Source organism: Nicotiana tabacum, chromosome 9, assembly GCF_000715075.1.
Source record: "Nicotiana tabacum cultivar K326 chromosome 9, ASM71507v2, whole genome shotgun sequence".
Taxonomy (NCBI): Eukaryota; Viridiplantae; Streptophyta; class Magnoliopsida; order Solanales; family Solanaceae; genus Nicotiana; species Nicotiana tabacum.
Window position 1 is genome coordinate 66,653,750 of NC_134088.1, and position 19,978 is coordinate 66,673,727.

Consider the following 19,978-nt stretch of genomic DNA (forward strand, 5'->3'; position numbering starts at 1 on the left):
GAGGCGCCGGCAAATGTGCCAGTCCCGGCAAATTTCATGACTACGCCAGGATTCCAGGAGGTCATAAGCTGTATGTTGCAGTTCATGGAATCTATGATGCAGGCTGGTTTATTTCCAGTGGACCCTGCCACATATCAAGCGAGAGGGGGAGCACAGACCCCTACCGCTCAGCCTCCAGGGAACGCCATTGTTATTTATCAGACCCCAGGTGCGCTACCTGCAGGCAGAGCCCAACCAGTTGCAGCGGTTGTGCAAGAGGCTACTAGTCGCGACCGTTGATCAGCAAAAGCGGTTGGACAGATAAACTAGACTTTGCCCCCCTAACTTTGGGGGTGAGCGGTCAGAGGACCCCTAAGATTTCATTAACCGATGCAAGGATAGGCTCTGAAACATGGGATATTGGAGTCCAACGGGGTGGACTTCACCACCTTTCAGCTTGAGGGCAAGACCTGCGGATGGTGGCAGGCTTACCTTCTTAGTAGGCCAGCAGGTTCACCTCCCTTGACTTGGGATCAGTTTACGCATCTGTTCTTGAAGAAGTACATACCACCTTCTAAGAGAGAGGAGCTTCGGGGTCAGTTTGAGCGACTCCGTCAGGGTCATATATCTGTGATCGACTATGAGGTGAGATTCACTTACTTGTCTCACCATGCAGCTATTATACTCCTCACAGATGCAGAGAGGGTGCGGAGGTTCATTGTAGGTCTACACCCTGAGATTGAGGTTTCTATGGCCCGTGAGGTAGAGATGGGGACTCCCTTTCATCAGGTTGTGGATATAGCTCGGAGGATCGAGCGTATTGGCAACTGCAGCGGAGAGTTTGCGCCAAAGGACAAGCGGCCCCGGCAGTTTGGAGGATTCAGTGGCGCCCCACTTGGGGGTAAGGGTCAGTTCATGAGGGTTTAGCCCAGCACGCCCATACAGTAAGCACTACCGCCTTCTTGGATTGCTCCAGCACGACCCTACTTCAGTGCCATTCCAGAGATCACTTACCGTCCGCCAGCTATTCGGGGTTCTTCCAGTGGGTATTCAGGCTATCAAGGTCAGGTTTCAGGTCAGCAACCCACTACTTTGAGGGATTGTTTTGAGTGTGGGGATCTTGGCCACGTGAAGAGGTTTTGTCCCAGACTTCAGGGCAAAGTCGAGCAGTATGACCATCGGCCCATGATTACCGCACCAGCTACCCCACCGCCCGCTCAGCCAAAAGCGGAGGTCAAGTGGGTAGGGGTCGTCTTAGAGGTGAAGGCCAATCAGGTGGTGCTCCGGCTAGATTCTATGTTATCCCCACCAGGCCAGAGGCAATCACCTCTGATGTAGTGGTCACAGGTACTATTTATGTCTGCCGTAGGAATGCCTCGGTATTATTTGATTAAGGGTCTACTTACTCCTATGTTTCTTCTCTATTTGCTCCTTATTTGGATGTACCTTACGAGTCCTTGGGCATTCATGTATATGTGTCCACGCCAGAGAGTGATTCTATTATTGTGGATTGATTCTACCGATCCTGTGTGGTGACTTTCTGTAGATACAAGACTAGAGCAGATCTTCTATTGCTCGATATGGTTGACTTCGAGGTTATCTTAGGCATGGACTGGTTTTCCTCGTACCATGCCATTCTTTATTTCCATGCCAAGACTGTTTCCTTGGCGATGCCTGAGTTTCCCAGATTAGAGTGGAGGGGTTCATCTACCGGTACCTCTAGCCAGGTTATTTCTTTCCTGAAGGCTCGACATATGGTCGAGAAGGGTTGGTTGGCCTACTTGGCCTTTGTTCGGGATACTACTGCAGAGACTCCTATGTTAGATTCAGTGCCAGTGGTACGAGAGTTTTCTGATGTATTTCCTGTTGATCTACCAAGTATGCCGCCGGATCGGGATATCGATTTTGGCATTGATTTGGTGCCAGGAACCCAGCCTATTTCTACTTCACCTTTTCGTATGGCTCCCAATGAGCTGAGAGAGTTAAAGGAGAAGCTTTGGGAGTTGCTTGAGAAGTGATTCATTAGACCCAGTGTGTTGCCTTGGGGCGCACCGGTGTTGTTTGTAAAGAAGAAAGATGGGAGTATGCGATGTGAATTGATTACCTCCATTTAAACAAAGTCACCATCAAGAATAAGTACCTGTTACCATGCATTGATGATTTGTTTGACCAGTTGTAGGGTGCTAGGGTGTTCTCTAAGATCGACTTGAGATATGGGTATCATCAGCTGAAGATTCGTGCTTTAGATATTCCGAAGATGGCTTTCCGAACTAGATATGGCCACTATGAGTTTTTAGTGATGTCCTTTGGCTTGATTAACGCCCCGATGACGTTTATGGATTTGATGAATTGAGTGTTCAGGACATATCTTGACTCATTTTTCATTATCTCCATTGATGACATATTGATATACTCGCGCAGTATGGAGGAGCACGAGCAGCATTTGAGGTTAGTGATCCATACCTTCCGGGAACAGAAGCTTTATGTTAAGTTCTCCAAGTGCGAGTTCTGGTTGGATTCTGTGGCTTTCTTGGGGCATGTTGTATCAAGTGAGGGTATTAAGGTGGATCCCAGGAAGATTGAGGCAGTCCAGGGTTGGCCTCGTCCCACCACAGCGTCCGAGGTCAGGAGTTTCTTAGGGTTAGCAGGGTATTATCGTCGATTCATGGGGGAATTCTCGTTTATTGCAGCGCCCTTGACTAGATTGACCCAAAAGGGTGATCCATTCAGATGGTTCAATGATTGCGAGGCGAGCTTTCAGAAGCTCAAGACCGTTTTGACTACAACACCAGTGTTAGTGTTGCCCTCCGGATCAGGGATGCATACCGTGTATTGCGATGTTTCGCGCGTTGGCTTGGGTTGTGTATTGATGCAGGTGGGGCGAGTTATTGCATATGCTTCATGCCAGATGAAGCCCCACGAGAAGAATTACCCCGTGCATGATTTGGAATTGGCCGCGATAGTTCATGCTCTTAAAATCTGGAGGCATTATCTCTATGGGGTGTCCTGTGAGGTTTATACCGATCATCGCAGCTTGCAACATTTGTTTAAACAGAGGGACCTTAATTTGAGGCAGCGCAGGTGGCTTGGGTTAGTGAAGGACTATGATATTACCATCCGGGCAAGGCAAATGAGGTTGCGGATGCCTTGAGCAGAAAGGCTGAGAGAATGGGTAGTTTGGCATTCATTTCGGCAGAGGAGAGGCCATTGGCTTTGGACATTCAGTCCTTAGCTAACAGACTTGTGAGGTTTGATATTTCAGAGCCCAGCCGAGTTCTTGCATGTGTTGTGGCTCAGTCTTCATTACTTGAGCGAATCAAGGCTCGTCAGTACGATGATCCGCACTTGTTGGTTCTTAGAGAGACGGTACTATAGGGTGGTGCCAAGGAGGTTACTATTGGTGAGGGTGGTGTTCTGCGACTCCGGGGTCGCCTATGTGTTCCTAAAGTTGATGGCTTGAGGGAAAGAATTCTAGAGGAGGTGCACAATTCTCGGTATTCTATTCATCCAGGTGCTGCGAAGATGTATCGCGATCTGAGGCAGCATTATTGGTGGCGGCGGATGAAGAAGGACATAGTTAAGTATGTAGCAAGATGTCTAAATTACCAGCAGGTCAAGTATGAGCACCAGAAGCTAGGTGGCCTACTCCAACAGATGGTTATACTGAAGTGGAAGTGGGAACGTATCACTATGGACTTCATTGTTGGATTGTCGTGGACATTGAGGAAGTGTGATGTCGTTTGGGTCATTGTTGATAGGCTGACCAAGTCGACACACTTTATTCCAGTGGTGACTTCTTACTCTTCAGAGAGGTTGGCCCAGATTTACATTCAGGAGATTGTTCAGTTGCATGGTGTGTATGTTTCCATCATATCGGATAGAGGCCCTTAGTTCACTTCGCATTTCTAGAGAGTAGTACATATCCAGTTAGGTACCCGAGTAGAGCTCAGTACAGCCTTTCATCTACAGACCGATGGGTAGTCGGAGCGGACAGTTTAGATTCTAGAGGATATGCTCAGGGCATATGTCATCAACTTCGGAGGGTAGTGGGATAGATTCTTACCCTTGGCCGAGTTTGCTTACAACACCAGTTATCAGTCCAGCATCGAGATGGCTCAATTTGAGGCTTTATATGGTCGGCGATATCGTTCGCCCATCGGATGATTTGAGCCCGGTGAGGCTAAGTTATATGGCACTGATTTAGTGAATGATGCCTTGGAGAAGGTAAAGGTAAAGTTGATTCAGGAGAAGCTTTGCACGGCACAGTCCAAACAGAAGAGTTACGCGGATCATAAGGCGTGCGACCTATCATTTACGGAGGGCGAGAAGGTTCTCTTGAAAGTCTCGCCGATGAAGGGTATCATGAGGTTCGGAAAGAAGAGCAAGTTGAGCCCAAGGTTTATTGGCCCATTTGAGGTGCTGAGGCGACTTAGGGAGGTTGCTTATGAGCTTGCCTTGCCTCCCGGTGTTCATCCATTCTTCCATGTGTCTATGCTCTAGAGGTACCATGCCGACAGGTCGCACGTATTAGATTACAGCACGGTTCAGCTAGATGAGAGTCTGGTTATAAGGAGGAGCCAGTTGCCATTGTTGACAGGCATGTACGCTAGTTGAGGTCCAAGAAGCTTGTTGCGATGAAGGTCCAGTAGAGGGGTCAACCAGTCAAGGAAGCGACTTGGGAGACCGAGGAGGACATGAGGAGAAGATATCCGCACTTATTCAGCACTCCAGGTATGATTCTAGACTCGTTCGAGGACGAACGTTTGTTTAAGAGGTGGAGAATATAACGACCTGATTGGTCGTTTTGCTTTCTAGATCCACATTCCCCTAATTAAGATTCCCCGTATGTGCTTTTACTATTTTATGACTTGCGGGGATGGTTGGTTTAGGTTTGGAAGGGTTCCGGTTGAAATCGGAACACTTAGTTCCTTAATGGTGGCCTAAGGTGGCCAAGTTTGACTTGAGTCAATATTTTGAGTAAACGATCTCGGAACCGGGATTTGAAGGTTCCAATAGGTTCATAAGATGATTTTGGATTTAGGAGTGTGTCCGGATGTTGATTTGGAGGCTCGTAGGTCATTTCGGCTTGAATTGGCGAAAGTTAGAAAGTTAAAGGTTTGGAAGGTTGAGAAGTTTGACCGGGAGTTGACTTTATTGATATCGTGGTCAGATTTTGATTCCGGAAGTTGGAATGGGTCCGTTATGTCATTTATGATTTGTGTGCAAAATTTGAGGTCAATCAGAGTTGTTTTGGAATGATTCGGCGTAGGTTTTGGAAGTCGGATATTCATAGTTTCAATAGGCTTGAATTGAGTTGTGATTCTTAGAATATATGTTGTTTGATGTGATTTTGGGCCTCGAGTCCATTATGTGTTTTGGAACTTGTTGGTATACTCGAACAGGGTCTCGGGGGCCTCGGGTGAGATTCGAATCGAAAACGGATTGGAACTTGGACTTGGAGAGTTGTTGTTGCTGCTGAAGTCTGGTGTCATCGCACCTGGGGAGGGTGTGGCCGCAGTTGCGGTGGGGTCGTCGCAGGTGCGAGGTCTATGTAGATGGCCTAGGAGCGCAGGTGCGAGGAATACTAGGCCGTAGATGCGGAAATGGCCAAGGTGGCTTGGGGGCGCAGAAGCGGACTAGGTCCGCAGATGCGTGCGCGCAGGAGCGGAGAAAATCCGCAAAAGCACTTTCTTGTCCGCAGAAGCGAAAATGCTGGAGGCGGGGGGCTGTTCGCAGATGCGATCTTTGGGCCGCACCTGCGCAACCGCAGATACGGTCGAGTGGCCGCATGTGCGATAATCGCTGGACAGTGAGTGTATTTAATTCGGGACTTAGACTATTTCCCCACACTTTCACTTGGTCTTGGACGACTTTGAGAGCACTTTTGAGGGGATTCTCATCAACATCACGAAGTAACTAAACTCCTCCCGTTTTTTAGTCCGGGTAGACTTAGATTCCATCACACCTTTAATTGTACTGTTTATGCATATGTATTATTTGTCTTAGATGAAGGGTACAAATAAAAAGATTCAGGATTTATATATAATCCTACTAAACGACAACACTGTCTCATGACTAAAATATATTCACCGAAATTGTTGAGTATATATCCTGCAATAGGACAATATTATTCTATAAATATAATATATTTAATTCATCATATCAAAATGTTTTTTTTAACATTTAAATACAATCGCATTACTATTAAATAATTTTCTAGCATAAGCGAATAATGAATTTGGTAGGTGAAATAACCTCTTGTTGTCTTAAAATTAGTTGATGATAAAAGAGTCTACCTTATTTGCATTTCTTTGCTGAAAACATCGTTGCTCACATTTCAAAATTTGATTTCCTTCTTTTTTTTTCACCATTTCCTTCTAACTTTCTATTCTACATTTCTTTCTTTTTTGGGTTAAAAAAGGTGATGGTGGATTGGTTGAGGTGGAAGGTGAGAAAATGACGTGGTAGCAGCTAAGTGGAGAAACAGACGGTAAGTAGGGTCCATTTAGCCGCTTTTTAAGATTTTTAAAACAGCTGACGACTTAGGTGGATGTCCTGTTGAGGATAAGTAGCAACAACACACAACCTCGTTTTCTCTCAATTCCTGATTTCCTTCCAATGGAGAAATTTGCTACTCTCAACGCTTCAAACTTGAGATCTGCTTCTCTTTTACCAATTGGGTTTTCTTCGCCATGCCTCAAATCTGCAGTCTTGACTCAACGCTCAAGGGTCCACGTCACAAGGGCTTCCATTGCTGTAGAGCAGCAAACTCAAACTAAGGTTGCTGTCATCAGAGTTGGCACTAGAGGAAGGTACTGTCTATTCTTTACCCAATCAACTATCAGTTAGTTCAATAGTCTCAGCACATTTCGCAATCAGAAATGAAAATGTGGGAAACCAGTTTTGCCAATGACCGTGCATTCGTGAATCGTGGAAGGTCATTCCGTAGTTGGACAAAATGTTGATGTAGTTTCCTTCAACATAATCGTACTGACATTCGCGTCCCTGTAATGCATTGGTGATAGTTGGGCATATTTCAGATTAGTTTTTTTCTAATCCGTTAATGGCTTAGTACCCATGTTTATGCCCAAAGGCGGATCCAAGATATAAACTTAATGGGTTCAAGTTTGTGATTCTATCACAACCTATTTAATTTACGGAGTTCGAAATCAATTATTTATATGTATTTAGTGAATGTTTTAACACATATGCAGAGTTTGAGCCAAAGTTATTGGGTTAGAAACCATACTTTACCCTCTACATCCGCTTATACCTTTGTTAAGCATGTGTTGTATTTAGTTATGATGTCTGCTAGTGTTAGTTAAAATGTAGGCTTTTTAAGGAGATAAGAAATTTTGGGGAAAACAAAAATACATTCCTCTTTGTGAATGCCTATTAGAATTAGATTAATGCTAGTAGACTCTACCCTTTTGTTCTCCTAACTCTTTTCCTCTGGCATATGTGTCCTAGCCAATCTGAATTTTGGTCTGAGGGACAAAAATCTCTTGTGCTTCTCTACTTGATCCCTGAACATATGTGGAAACAACCACGGAATGTATAAGAGCTGAAGAGCACTGTTTGTCTCAACATTGCTTCGGATTAACTCGTCGTTCTTTTTCCTGCTTTCTGTGTGTGGGTGGGAGGTAGGAGGATTAAAATGGACTGCTATATCTATGATGTGTTTTTGCTAAAGCTCTTCCCTTATGGATTATGTACGTACTTGTGTAGGACAGCCCCCTAGCTCTTGCCCAAGCTTATGAGACTCGTGAGAAGCTAATAGCCTCATATCCCGACCTTGCTGAAGAGGGAGCCATTCAAATTGTAATAATAAAGACGACAGGTGATAAGATATTAAGTCAGCCTCTTGCAGACATTGGCGGAAAAGGGCTGTTCACAAAAGAAATAGATGAAGCTCTCATCAATGGGGAAATTGATATTGCTGTCCACTCAATGAAAGATGTGCCCACATATCTTCCGGAGAAGACAATTTTACCATGCAACCTTCCACGTGAAGATGTGAGGGATGTATTCATTTCTTTAACTGCAGGTTCTCTAGCCCAACTTCCATCAGGAAGCACAATTGGTACTGCTTCGCTGAGGAGGAAGTCACAGATTCTCCACCGCTATCCCTCACTCAATGTAAGTCTATTTCATATCACATCAGTCTCTGAAGATGACAAACCAGCTTCTCAGTATGTGTTGATATCAGAAGAAAAAAGTGAACTAAGAAAAACTGTCAAATTTCCTATCAAGTTTCAATCATACTTTATGCTGGTCGTTGTTTCACTCCATCTGGATTGTGTTGATGCATATGCCTTCTTTCAAAGTTAAAACGAGAAAATAAATTGGGAATATGTTATAAAAAGAATATGCGAAAATAAATTCAGGAGTGTTGTGTTGCTTGTTCTGATAGTTAACCTAATATGGGGGTATGTCGGGAGCACTAATTGTTTCCTTGAGAAGGCAAATGTGAAGCCCAAAACTTTCTGTATCTTAATCTCATTTAGATGAACCAAACTTTTGTGGTGAAATTTTTGTTCTGTTTACTTCTAGCCTGTATTGCCTTATTTAGGTTAGTTCTGCTGATCTTATAAGCTTTACTCTTTGCTTTTATTAGTTGGAGAAGCAAGGCCAATAATTCTATGTGTATTTTGCCCGTAGGTGCTGGAGAATTTCAGAGGCAATGTTCAGACAAGGTTAAGGAAACTGAATGAGGGGGTAGTTCAAGCAACATTATTGGCATTGGCAGGTCTAAAACGTATGAATATGACGGAAAATGTAACTTCCATTCTCCCTATAGAAGATATGCTACCGGCTGTTGCTCAAGGAGCCATTGGTATTGCCTGCAGAACTGACGACGAGACAATGGTATTAGCACCCTTCTCTGCTACTATACAGATTTCCCCTGCTTCCCCCAGTTGTTCATTTCTCCTCTTTTGAGGACTTTGTTATGCTGTTAGTTAATGGATGCAATTACAGGCCAATTACATTGCCTCATTGAATCATGAGGAAACCAGATTAGCAGTGGCTTGTGAGAGAGCATTTTTGAAGACCTTGGATGGATCTTGTCGAACCCCAATTGCTGGGTATGCCTGTCGAGGTGAAGATGGAGATTGTATTTTCAAAGGATTGGTTGCCTCTCCAGATGGAACTCGAGGTAAACAAAATTGTTATTGACGGAATCCTAAGTAAAGTGACAGTGAGTGTGAATGCTGGGAATGTCTCTTTCCTGGTTACCTATTCCTTTCTAGTTATTTGTTGTATAATCTTTTTTGTCTCCCTCAATTTCAGTTATTGAAACCTCTAGAAAAGGCCCATATACGTTTGAAGAAATGATACGGATGGGCGAAGATGCAGGCAAGGAACTACTCGCAGAAGCAGGTCCAGGATTTTTTGGGAACTGAGTAAAGCTTATCGTTGCCTACGAGTACAGAGATGTCTAATAACAGGGAGAGAGATTGGAAGTTGAAATTTCACCCCTAGGATAGGATTATGAGTTCACTTATCCTTGTAACTGTAATAACGGCAGTAAAATTTGAATACTTTGTATATTAGGGTAGCATTTGAACTCTTTGTATATTAGTGTAGCATTTCCACGTCAATTTAAGTGTTCAGCGGATTGTTATCCGAAGAATGGTGAATGGTTGCAGAGTTGTATGAAAAATTGTACTGACAGATTCTTAGTAATATGGATTGTTAATCACTTTTGAGTAATTTATGCAACTGTTGTAAACTAAGTAAAGCAGATCTAGCTTGAAAGAAAATAGAAATTAGTCGTAGTAATATAATTTAAAAAGCGCTGAAACGCTGATTTTATCTAAGTTGGCTTCTTCATCATGCCACAGGGAATCCAAATCACTCATTGAGAACTGATCATATGAACATTTTTTTCTTGGTTAACTGATACATACTAGTATATGATTACAACGAACAGTTTTCTGTGATCGAACAATGGTGCCAAGAGATGAAAAGAAAACATAGCTACCCCAAGTAGCTCGATATTAGTCATATCCTTGAGAACAAAATGAGAATGCTAAGCTATATAATTTCAAAAGAATACTACTTTACTATATTATTTTTTGAAATATATTAAACGGAGAAGTGCATTACATAAACTATAAAACAGCCCTCCCTTAACTAGGGAACTAGAAAAAGATATTATGTCCAAAAATCTTATCCAGATATTATTTGGGACGAAAATGGGACAAAGATATTAAACAGAGAAGAGATATAGGATGAGATAGATTATTATTTGGTACAAGCAACACTCTTCCCATTTCTCATCTTTTAACGAACCCCATATATTGAAAATGGAAGTACACTCCTGCATTCACCCTCTTCCCTGCACTCCTTCCACCGGAATTTTGGTCTCCGGCAGTCGTACGGAAGCTAAGTTTGCTGCCAATCCCAGAAAGCTTCATTCTTTAACACTGAATTCTTGCAATTATGTCCCATTTTCTTCTAAAGATTACGACTTGGGTAGAAACAGCTCTACAGAATTTTCTAGGATGGCTATTGGTTCGGTATTCCCTATAGCTTCAAGCGTTCCCCCTTTTCTCTTCTATGTGAAGCTACTCCACTATTTGCACTTTTCTAAAGTTACCCGTGCTGTTTGTTTGGTTTTTTTTCCTCTTCTTTTTCTTGTATTTGTATAATATTGGCATGAGATTATTTAAATGGAGTAAGTAAGGATTCATATGGCGACCCAATTTATTTGGTACTGATATTGTTGTTGTTGTGCTGTGGTTCTTGTTCTTGTTGTTTTAACTGAAGTCGTACTTGTTGCATTTTGTAGATCAATTATCCTTTTGGGGTTTTAGAACGTATTATTATAAATTAACATAAAAATATCTGAATTTTACATAGGACCTGTTAATTAGCAATCTCCATTTTTATAATCCTTGCTCTCAACTGTTGGATTTGCCAGCTAAGTCAAAGGATAAGCTTGAGTTTGCAGCTTCCAAGATTCTTTATTCTGGACCCTCCCTTTCCAAAAAGAAACAGGAAAGAATTAACCATATTTCACTGCTTGGGAAATTCAGATTGTAGTCTAGTCCCTAAAATCCAACTTAACTGCCCCTTACAGTGACATTGATTTAGAAAATATGTAGTCCTTGCCTTTATTTGGTCCTGTTGCATAGTTTTATTAGTTAAGACAGGAAGTCCCAATAAAAGTGAGTTAACTGGGTAAAAAGATACAATTAATACTGTAACTTTTTGGAAGAACACAAAAATTGTTCTGGAAACTGAACAACTACCAACAGATTTGAATGCGAGAGGCATGGGATTCGACCCCCCGCATCTCCATCAATAGATTTGACGGAGAGCCTCGGAGCAACGGTAAAGTTGTCCCTGTGTGACCTATAGGTCACGGGTTTGAGCCGTGGAATCAGCCACTAAAGCTTGTGTTAGGGTAGGCTGCCTACATACACCCCTTGGGTACGGCCCTTCCCCAGACCCTGTGTCAATGTGGGATGCTTTGTGCACTGGGCTGCCCTTTTTGGTTCATAAGTCTGTTCTTGAGGCTTGCTGCATGTGTTTTTTTCTGGTAACTCTGTGTTTCATTACGAATGTTTGCTAATGTTTCCGTTTGATGCTGCACTTAACATGAATACTTTTGGTACAGGATGTAAGTGAAGATACAGATGACATGTTTGATGATCTCCTAAAGAAACATGGGAAAGTGGTCTACAGAAGAAATGACCAAAAACCTGCAACTGAGGAGGTTGATGATGATGCTGAAAGCCTATCCTGTAAGTTGCTTTAAATTGTTGGAGTACTAAAAATGATAATTTCCATGTTGCCAAAGCAGCTTGAACCTCAATAGTTTTACTTTTCATGTTGCTGAAGCAGCCTGAATCTCTTAGGATATAGTTTTATATGAGGAACATTGATTGATTTTATCTTGTTGCTACGTCTTGTTTTGAGAATATTGAAGAATGTGCTGACAAACTTTAATTTCATAACTCATATTTCTTTTCTTGTTTTTATTAATTTATTATCTTCTTAAGGAAGAAGTGTATTCACCCTATGATTGCTGAACTTGCATTGTACCTCCCTATAGTGAATAATAGGCTTGAGTGCCCCCTCTAGTTTACAAACCATTCATTTTACTTGTCTGATCAATCACATACGTGTCTCATTTGTTCTTCCTCCAAAATCTTACTTAGAATTGACACGAACATCTTCCACATCTTTATGTGTAGGAGCTCCATGTATTAAATGTTCATGGACTTCCGTTGCCTCTTCAATCTAAAAGTTGTATTGCCTGAAGGTTTTTCAGATAGTATTATTTTTATTAGATCTCTCTAGTATAATTCTAAGTTTTATTATAAACTAATCCTTAAGGTAGTATGTTTAATTGCAATTTGGTTCACAGCTTTTTGCTTAGTATAAGTTTGACTTGTTTTGGTGATGTTTACTGCCAACGTTGCTTAATTTATATTGGCGGTGACCTAAACTATTGATCTCATCATCATAACATAAAATGATACAAGACATAATCATAAAGATCCAAAAAGGAAACCAATTTACTACTCTCAAATTGGTCACAATATGGTGCTTTGAGAAGAAAAAAGGAGAGAAAAATGAGAATAAAGAAAGGAGAAGAGATCGATGTTATTTTGAGGTGTGTGCTAAACCAAGCTTTTCCCCTCTTCGCCATGCCCTTACCTGAAATTCATAATGTTCACTGAAGTAATCTTTAAACGAGAATTACAACACATCCTTTGTTCTCGCTACTGCTAAGTATTAAACATACTGCTGCTTTTGGCCTCTTATTCTTTGCGATCTCAATTCTTTTCAGAATCCTTATAGCTTTCTTGCTCTCTATTCCTTTTTTGGTTTATATAGACTCGTGTACGCAATAATTATGTATCTACTCTGGCATTTCCTACTGGCTTTTACCTGTTCTTTTCGCTTCATTGGTGACTTAGTCCTGTCCTGCTTAACAAGAACATTATCAAATGACTAAAGGAAACCGGCGCACTAGAATCTGAGAATGAATGTGATGATTGACTTTACACAGATTTTGACGACAGTGCTATTCCCTCTGTGCAGTTGCAGTGGCTGTGGCTAAAGTTGCAAGTGATGTGAAGGCTGGAGATATAAAGGTTCTCTTTGTCAAGCCTCTAGTATATTGGACTCGGTTTTTCATTATTGCTACTGCATTCTCCCGCCCACAGATTGATGCCATTGGGTATGATATCATATCTTGAGTGTTTTTTTATTTGACATTAACCAGTAGCAGCATAAAATAACCACAATGAGTAAATAAAAAAGAGGATGGCTTTTTGCAATTTTGAATTTTATCTAAATTTGTCATAAAGGACCAGAATAAGAGATATGGCTGAGGTACAATATGGAAGAGTTGCATCTGGAGATTCCAAACCCAACTCGTGGACGCTACTAGACTTTGGTAAGTAATTTGGCACTTTAATGATCCTGCCATTATTCTGTATCACAGCTGAAGAATTTCAGTGCTGAATATGAATCAGCTGTTGTCTCATTCTTCACTCACCGCTGTTTTTCATTTCATACTTAAACAAGTACAGTTATGAGACAATATTATTCTGCACATTAGGACTAGCAGGCAGTAGCTCATTTGGTGACTAACCTACTCCTGCGACTACTTACTGTGACTCTATTGCTTCAAATTGTCTGACATAATTTACTCAAATATAGTGCTTGAACTGTTACGAGGTTAAATGAGCTTGCAAACAATTCAGTATTACTAGGGGGAAGGGGGAAAGGTAAGGTTCAAAACACGGAGATCTCTGTCTCATACAAGAGATAATGAGTTTGAATCTTGTCATACTGCATAGGGGTAGACGGTAGTGCTTATCAAAACTCAGTTTCGCGTATAAAGGTAAACTTCTGGTTTCAACTTGGGCTAGCTATCCCGGGGGCCAAACCTGTTATAGTCAGGACCATAGAACATATTATCTCCAAAACTCTAAAAACTGGAGTTTGAGTGTTTTGTTTTGAGAAGGCGGTGCTATATATTATGTGTCCTTTGATATCCCTGCTAGCTCAATATAAAGGGCAGCCCGGTGCACTAAGCTCCCACTATACGCGGGGTCTGGAGAATGGCCTGCTAGCTCAATGTATTTTCACTAAATTAAAATTGTGCTTGAAGTCTATATAGAGATCAGGCTTTATCATTTCCGCGTGGCGTTAGTGTTATCCTCTACTGTATTTTGATCCTTTTTCCAGAGAGGAGGAGGCTGTAAAAGGAAATTATAGCAACAGCAGACAATGAAAACTGCTTATATTTATGACGTAATTGCAGTCCTACTATTTGACACTTGCAGTAACCATGTAGTATGCTTTGAAAAGTATTATTGTTGCTGATATGTCACTTCATGTCTCTCTTAATTACAGGTGATGTTGTTGTTCATATATTTCTTCCTCAGCAGCGTGAGTACTACAACCTGGAAGAATTCTATGGCAATGCAGCGCCTATCGAACTACCATTTGAGAACCAACAATTGCGGGGATCTAAAGGTTATTAAAGTCCCAAGATTTTGGCCTCATTGTGATCAACAGAAATTGTTAGCAAATTAAGAGGCAGTTGCAGTGTTCCCCTCATTGCTGACACGAAGCGATTAACATCTTGTAGAAGACAGCTTTTCACTTGCGTTTGCCCTAGAAATATCTAGTGAAGAAAGAGTTTACTTGCATTTTTTCTCTGAATTAAATTGGGTGTCAAAGTTCGGGCTCATTGTCTCATCCTACAAAAGAACCTGGCTCACTCTTTTCCTCCTTTCTTTTTCAACATATATTAGCATTTAGATACATCTGTATTGCCCTTAAGGAAAGGAGAGCCTATGCTATGCAGTTCCAACTCTCCAGTTTTTTCGCTCTAGGTTCACTATTTTACAGTTCGCTGGGGCCTGGGAGTGAAGTTGCGTTCAACAAGCCATGGAAGAGGATAGAGACTTGGCGAGGAAGGCGATTAAAGAAAAAGGCAATGCTGCTCGTAACATCAACATAATGGTCTGGTTGTTTGCTGGTACATTTGGTCACTGAGTTTGAATCTAACATCAACATAGGAGTTGAAAACGGAAGTAAACCCGGCTGCTAAGATCCAATTACTACATAAATTCAAACTCTTCGGTCAACATACGGAGTACAAGAGCTGGCAAAATTATCTGTGAAGTGGGAATTTAACTAAAATTCCATCAAAGTTTTACAAACCAATATTTACAGGGACAGTGATTAGGAAGGGGAGCCTTGGAGCAACGGTAAAGTTGTCTCCGTGTGATCTATCGATCACCGGTTCGAGCCCTGGAATCAGCCACTGATGCTTGCATCAAGGTAAGCTGCCTACATCATACCCCTTGGGGTGTCGTGTGGCCCTTTCCCGGATCCTGCGTGAACGCCAAATGCTTCGTGCACAGGATTGCTTTTTTTTTACGGTGGTAAGGAGAACCAACGACACAGCTCATTGTCACTTCACATCTTAATTGAAGATTTGTATAGAAATTAGCAAGATCTGCGCGAGACAAGCATAACTAAAACAGCCAAATATGGGTCCAAAGAATCAAGTACTCATCAAAAGGCAGCATTTGATAGGAATGTGGATTCCTGCAAAACAATTTTTTGCTTCAGTAGATACAAGAGTCAAAAAGAAAAGAACGGGGAGGGTGTGAATTTCTAGAGTGCACACGAGATAAACAGAAACAGTCTGGCTATAAAAAGAATGATGAATGTACAAAAAGAGAACCAATAATTTTGAAAATCCACATCAAGAATTGGTTCATGTTCGAAAGAACTCAAATTTATTCCACACTCCAACTGGTAAATTGTAATTGCCATTTTAATCTCCTTTTCCTGTCCCCTCTACCCTCCCCCCCCCCCCCAAAAACCCCGCACCCCCACCCACCCACACAAAAAAAAAACTACGAGCATTCTCCAAACTTGTGAAAAGGAAGTATCTTTTAATTTTATTTTACTATGTTTTTGTTTCTTTGCTTTTTTGGGGGAGAACATGAGGTACAATAGCATGTATGTTTTGATTAACTTGAACATAGTCTCAAAACGCCATTTATGCTTATACTAGAAGCTCCCCCCGCTCCTCCCTTCTTTTGCTCTAATTGGGGAATCATATATCTATTGTACCTCATGTTCTCCAAATTTGTGGGGGAAAAAGTATCTTTTAATAATATAGTTTCAGAAGGCATTTTATGCTCATAGAAAAAGCTCTTTTTTAACACTTCCTCAAATTGTATTACTAGTACCATGGCTATTGCAGAAGATGGAAAGGATGTGATCTTACATGCAATCTCTCATGCATAAGCAACTAAAGAAACCAGAAACATTTACTGCTTAAATAAAGATACTGATGCAAAATAGTAAAGCTAAACAGGGGAGTGACAGTTACAGTTAGCAGTGTGCTGACTTGGCTGTCCGGGATCGATTAGACTTATCTCCATATCATGAGTTGCCGACCAACCAGGTTCATATGTTTCAAGAAATCCAATCTTAGCCTTATTTGGGAGATCATGTGGGTGAACAAATGGAACTCCCGCTGGCCATCCAATCTCCATCCTTATATTAGTACAAGGGCTATCAAGTGACTGGATGTGACTTTCACAGTCCTTTAAGGTGCAGAACCTCAGCTTGATGCCCTTTTTATCAGCTATATCTTGAACTCTCTCTTTGAGAACTCTTTGTGCCTCCAATCTCAACCTCTTTGAAGGTGGTAGAGGTTTAGATCTTGAGTTACTCTTTTTCCTCCTCATCATGGGCTTCATAGATCCTGTATCAGCATTTCATCGATCCAAGGACCTGTTGTTAAAAGCTTCTTACTAAGGAATACTAGCAGAAAAGAGAACTCAATTTAATGTTAAATAAATGCAGCAAGCAGTAATACATTGCTTAAGGACAACTAAGAGAAGACACTAAAACCATCAAAATTGCAACGAACCAAGATGTTGTAACAATAAAAAAGCGTTCCTTCTTAAGTCCCAAAAAAGCTTTCCTTCTTTAGTTCCCTTACATGAAAATGTATGTAGATTCAGCTTCTAGACACCACCTTCACACTGATTCTTTTTCCGTTTTCCCCTTTTTTCTGGCAAGTGATACAGACAAACAAATAGACAGAATCTGGCACCTTTTAATTCATAATCTAACTATGGAAGCTGGCTTTATCTGCTTTGACCGTCTTTGACCAGTCATTTCCAGATACTTAAGATATTACCAGTTATAATTTTAAAAAGGTCCTTCTTTTACTTCAAAGTTTTCAAAAGTTTTTATGCCTAATCTTGTCACGAAAAATTTCATATTACTGACCACAATGATACGCGATACTCTTCCATCAGCAAATGTGATTTGGTTCTACATAAATCTTCCAAAGTAACAATAAATGCTTTTGTTCCAATTCATTAGTTGCATTGACTCATAATCACGCTAACTAACTCTAGCAACTAGAAACTATTACTAGACTGACACTTCTCCAAAACCATGGAAGTTTCATGCTTACGATAAGCTTCTTTACTAATCAAGCAGTCAACTGGCACTCCAACTGAAGACATCAGGGAGAAACCATCCATGAAATCCAACTTTAGCTCACCTTATCCTTAACATGTCTACTAATACATTCACATGTAAAGAAAGGAAGAAGAAAAAAGCAAGCATGCAATAAGTTTAGATTTTCATTTCAATATTGATAATGGGAACAGGAAAAAAGGGTGGCATACCATCTTGGGCTGTAGGAAAGTTGAAAGTTGGGAAATTGCTCCTGTTAAGCAACTGATCAGTTGATCTCTGCATAAAATCGTCAACTGGTACAGGAAGCTGGAATTGAGCTTCAACCCCATGCCCAGCAGCCCGCATCTCTGAACAATTGAGGTTGGTCATGGACTTGGGCATAAGTTTAAAAGCAAGAGAACATCGCCCATATATGCTCCCCTGTTGATTACCAATATCTGTATGATGAAGTGCAGGGCTGATATAGCCTGCAGTTGCCTGATATAAAGCAAGACCAGGATAAACTATTGCCTCTTGGGGACCAAGATCACCATCCACAAGAACCCAGTGACCATGAAAATCTCTCACATGTAGACCAGGCTTATCCGACTTAACAATCGTAACAAGGCTTCTGTCAACCTGATGTTCATGATCTGAGAACATCGCTAACTGACCATCCTCTTGGGTTGCCAGGCTATGGTGCTGTGCACCCTGAAAAGATGGTCTGGCATGACAACAGACGGATAACACAGAGGATGATATTTCTCGGTTTCTGAGGGGAACACTATCAAGTATTTCAGTGAATGGAGAGCTACGCAGATTTAAATAGAAGCTGATGGCATCCAATATATCTCTTGCTGCTCTTCCAAGCAGAGAGAATACATCCGATAAACCACCAGGAGGAAATTCAATATCACCGCTGGGTTCCGTAGGAGTGAGCCCTGGCCTGAAATCATAAGTTTCTTGCCATTGTTGAGGATCTGCACGGTAGCCAGAAGTCTTACACCATTCTCGAGAGTCATCAGAATGAAGAACATCAGCAGCAGGATAAGAGGGTTTGTGTTGGAAGTAAAGTCGGGCAGACTCTAGACTAGACCTTAAAAGAGCTCCATCACTTGTGGATAGCTGGATAATAGCGGCTGAATATTGAGCCAATGACTGTGACAAAGTTGAGACTGATAATTTATACGAATCAGAAGGAAGACCTTCCAATGGTATCAAATCGATGAGCTTCACACGACCCAGACTTGGCAGGCCATTGCCTGCCATGGAACCCTCTAGAGACACTGATTTTGTGATGTTTGTTCAATTTGAGACCATAACACCTTGAAGCAAGCAGACTCAAAAAAATGCTTTGAAGAAGAAATAAGAGCATGAGAGAAGGTATATATATATATATATAGAAACAAACACAAGTATCATGAGAGCAAATGCTGAGTTTAAACTAAGATTTAGAGAAACACCCGATAATTTGGATTTTCAACACTAAAGGTTCTCTATAATATTACTAGCATAAACACTCCTAACAACCAATGTTTTCTAACCAGTAAAAGGAAATTCCATGTAATGATTCTATCATGTCTAAAAGAAATTCAGCCTCATTAATATACTCCATAATACTTCACTAATAGTTAATTTCAAGTTTTCAACTAGTTGGTACGGCCTATAAAAGCAATTAGCATGTCCATATTGGTCTGTGACTACTTAAATTAATTGAGAAAAGAAATATCAAACAGAACGAGTAATAGATTATGTGACAATTATAAAAAGGCAAAACAAATTGAGCTTCAAAATTGAAAATTTGAGGCTTTATTTACGCACCAGAGGCAAGCGCTGCACTGCAAACGAATTCACAACAGAGGGAGAAGAAGAGAAGTTGACCGGAGGAAGAGGCGAAGAGAAGCAGAGCAAGTTCGCAGAGAGAGAACAGTGTTCGTTCAGTGGATCGCCGGTGACTGAAATTATTGGGTCCATATTGGCAGCCCATTCTTGTTTAAAGGGATTTGGACTTTTATGATCGCTCTTTTAACACATTCGGCCAACTGGCCCAAAATAATTGCAACAGCTAGTTAAAATAAGGAAAGCTATGTCCATTTATAAGTAGGTTATTATAAAAATTAATCAATTCATAAAATATTATTAATATTAGTCAATTAGCTATTTGTAGTATAAAAAAAATCAAATTTTTACTTTCTTTTGAGTGGGCGTTATTAGAATAGATTGAATACATCTTAAGGAGCTTGAATCTTAGTTTTTGAGATGATTTGGTGGAGTTTTGAGGTGGTTTGAAATGAAAATTTGAAGTAAAAGATAAACATGAAAAAAATTATATGTGTATCATATTGTGTAACATTTGTGTATTACATATGTATTATATTTGTATCAAATGTGTATTACATGTATATCCATGTATATTTGTATGTGAGATGCATGCGTGATATATGTTTGATACATGTGTCGCAAAAGAATTTTTTGAACTCGAGTTTAACTATGAATTTTGATACCAAAACAGTCCAAATCACCTCCA

General features: G+C 40.9%; 4 protein-coding genes across 6 annotated transcripts; 3 read left to right on the forward strand and 1 right to left on the reverse strand.

Annotated features, from left to right (window-relative positions):
• Nucleotides 1–391: 391 nt before the first annotated feature.
• On the forward strand, nt 392–1,997 carry LOC142163937 (uncharacterized). The gene is made up of 4 exons (XM_075221093.1): nt 392–490; nt 538–886; nt 956–1,298; nt 1,526–1,997. Exons 1-4 carry the CDS (start codon nt 392–394, stop codon nt 1,995–1,997), a joined length of 1,263 nt encoding a protein of 420 aa, XP_075077194.1.
• Nucleotides 1,998–6,517: 4,520 nt separating this feature from the next.
• LOC107802603 (porphobilinogen deaminase, chloroplastic) lies at nt 6,518–9,681 on the forward strand. Its single transcript, XM_016626136.2, has 5 exons — nt 6,518–6,791; nt 7,713–8,118; nt 8,641–8,847; nt 8,959–9,136; nt 9,271–9,681. Exons 1-5 carry the CDS (start codon nt 6,598–6,600, stop codon nt 9,381–9,383), a joined length of 1,098 nt encoding a protein of 365 aa, XP_016481622.1. The 5' UTR covers nt 6,518–6,597; the 3' UTR covers nt 9,384–9,681.
• A 457-nt stretch (nt 9,682–10,138) lies between these two features.
• LOC107802602 (protein Iojap, chloroplastic) lies at nt 10,139–14,701 on the forward strand. Its single transcript, XM_016626134.2, has 5 exons — nt 10,139–10,502; nt 11,606–11,732; nt 13,039–13,177; nt 13,308–13,396; nt 14,362–14,701. The coding sequence occupies exons 1-5, from the start codon at nt 10,290–10,292 to the stop codon at nt 14,490–14,492; spliced, it is 699 nt and encodes a 232-aa protein (XP_016481620.1). The 5' UTR covers nt 10,139–10,289; the 3' UTR covers nt 14,493–14,701.
• Nucleotides 14,702–15,129: 428 nt separating this feature from the next.
• On the reverse strand, nt 15,130–19,482 carry LOC107802601 (uncharacterized). 3 transcript variants are annotated; one of them, XM_016626133.2, is made up of 4 exons: nt 19,273–19,482; nt 17,682–18,431; nt 16,364–16,741; nt 15,130–15,567 (listed from the first exon to the last, which is right to left on the reverse strand). In XM_016626133.2, coding segments are annotated over exons 1-4 (1,296 nt in total). In that variant the 5' UTR covers nt 19,439–19,482; the 3' UTR covers nt 15,130–15,565. The 3 variants fall into 3 exon arrangements, with proteins under 3 accessions (XP_016481619.1, XP_075077824.1, XP_016481617.1); XM_075221723.1 differs by having other exon boundaries at nt 17,682–18,776; nt 19,273–19,437; XM_016626131.2 differs by having other exon boundaries at nt 17,682–18,776; nt 19,269–19,437.
• Nucleotides 19,483–19,978: the final 496 nt, after the last annotated feature.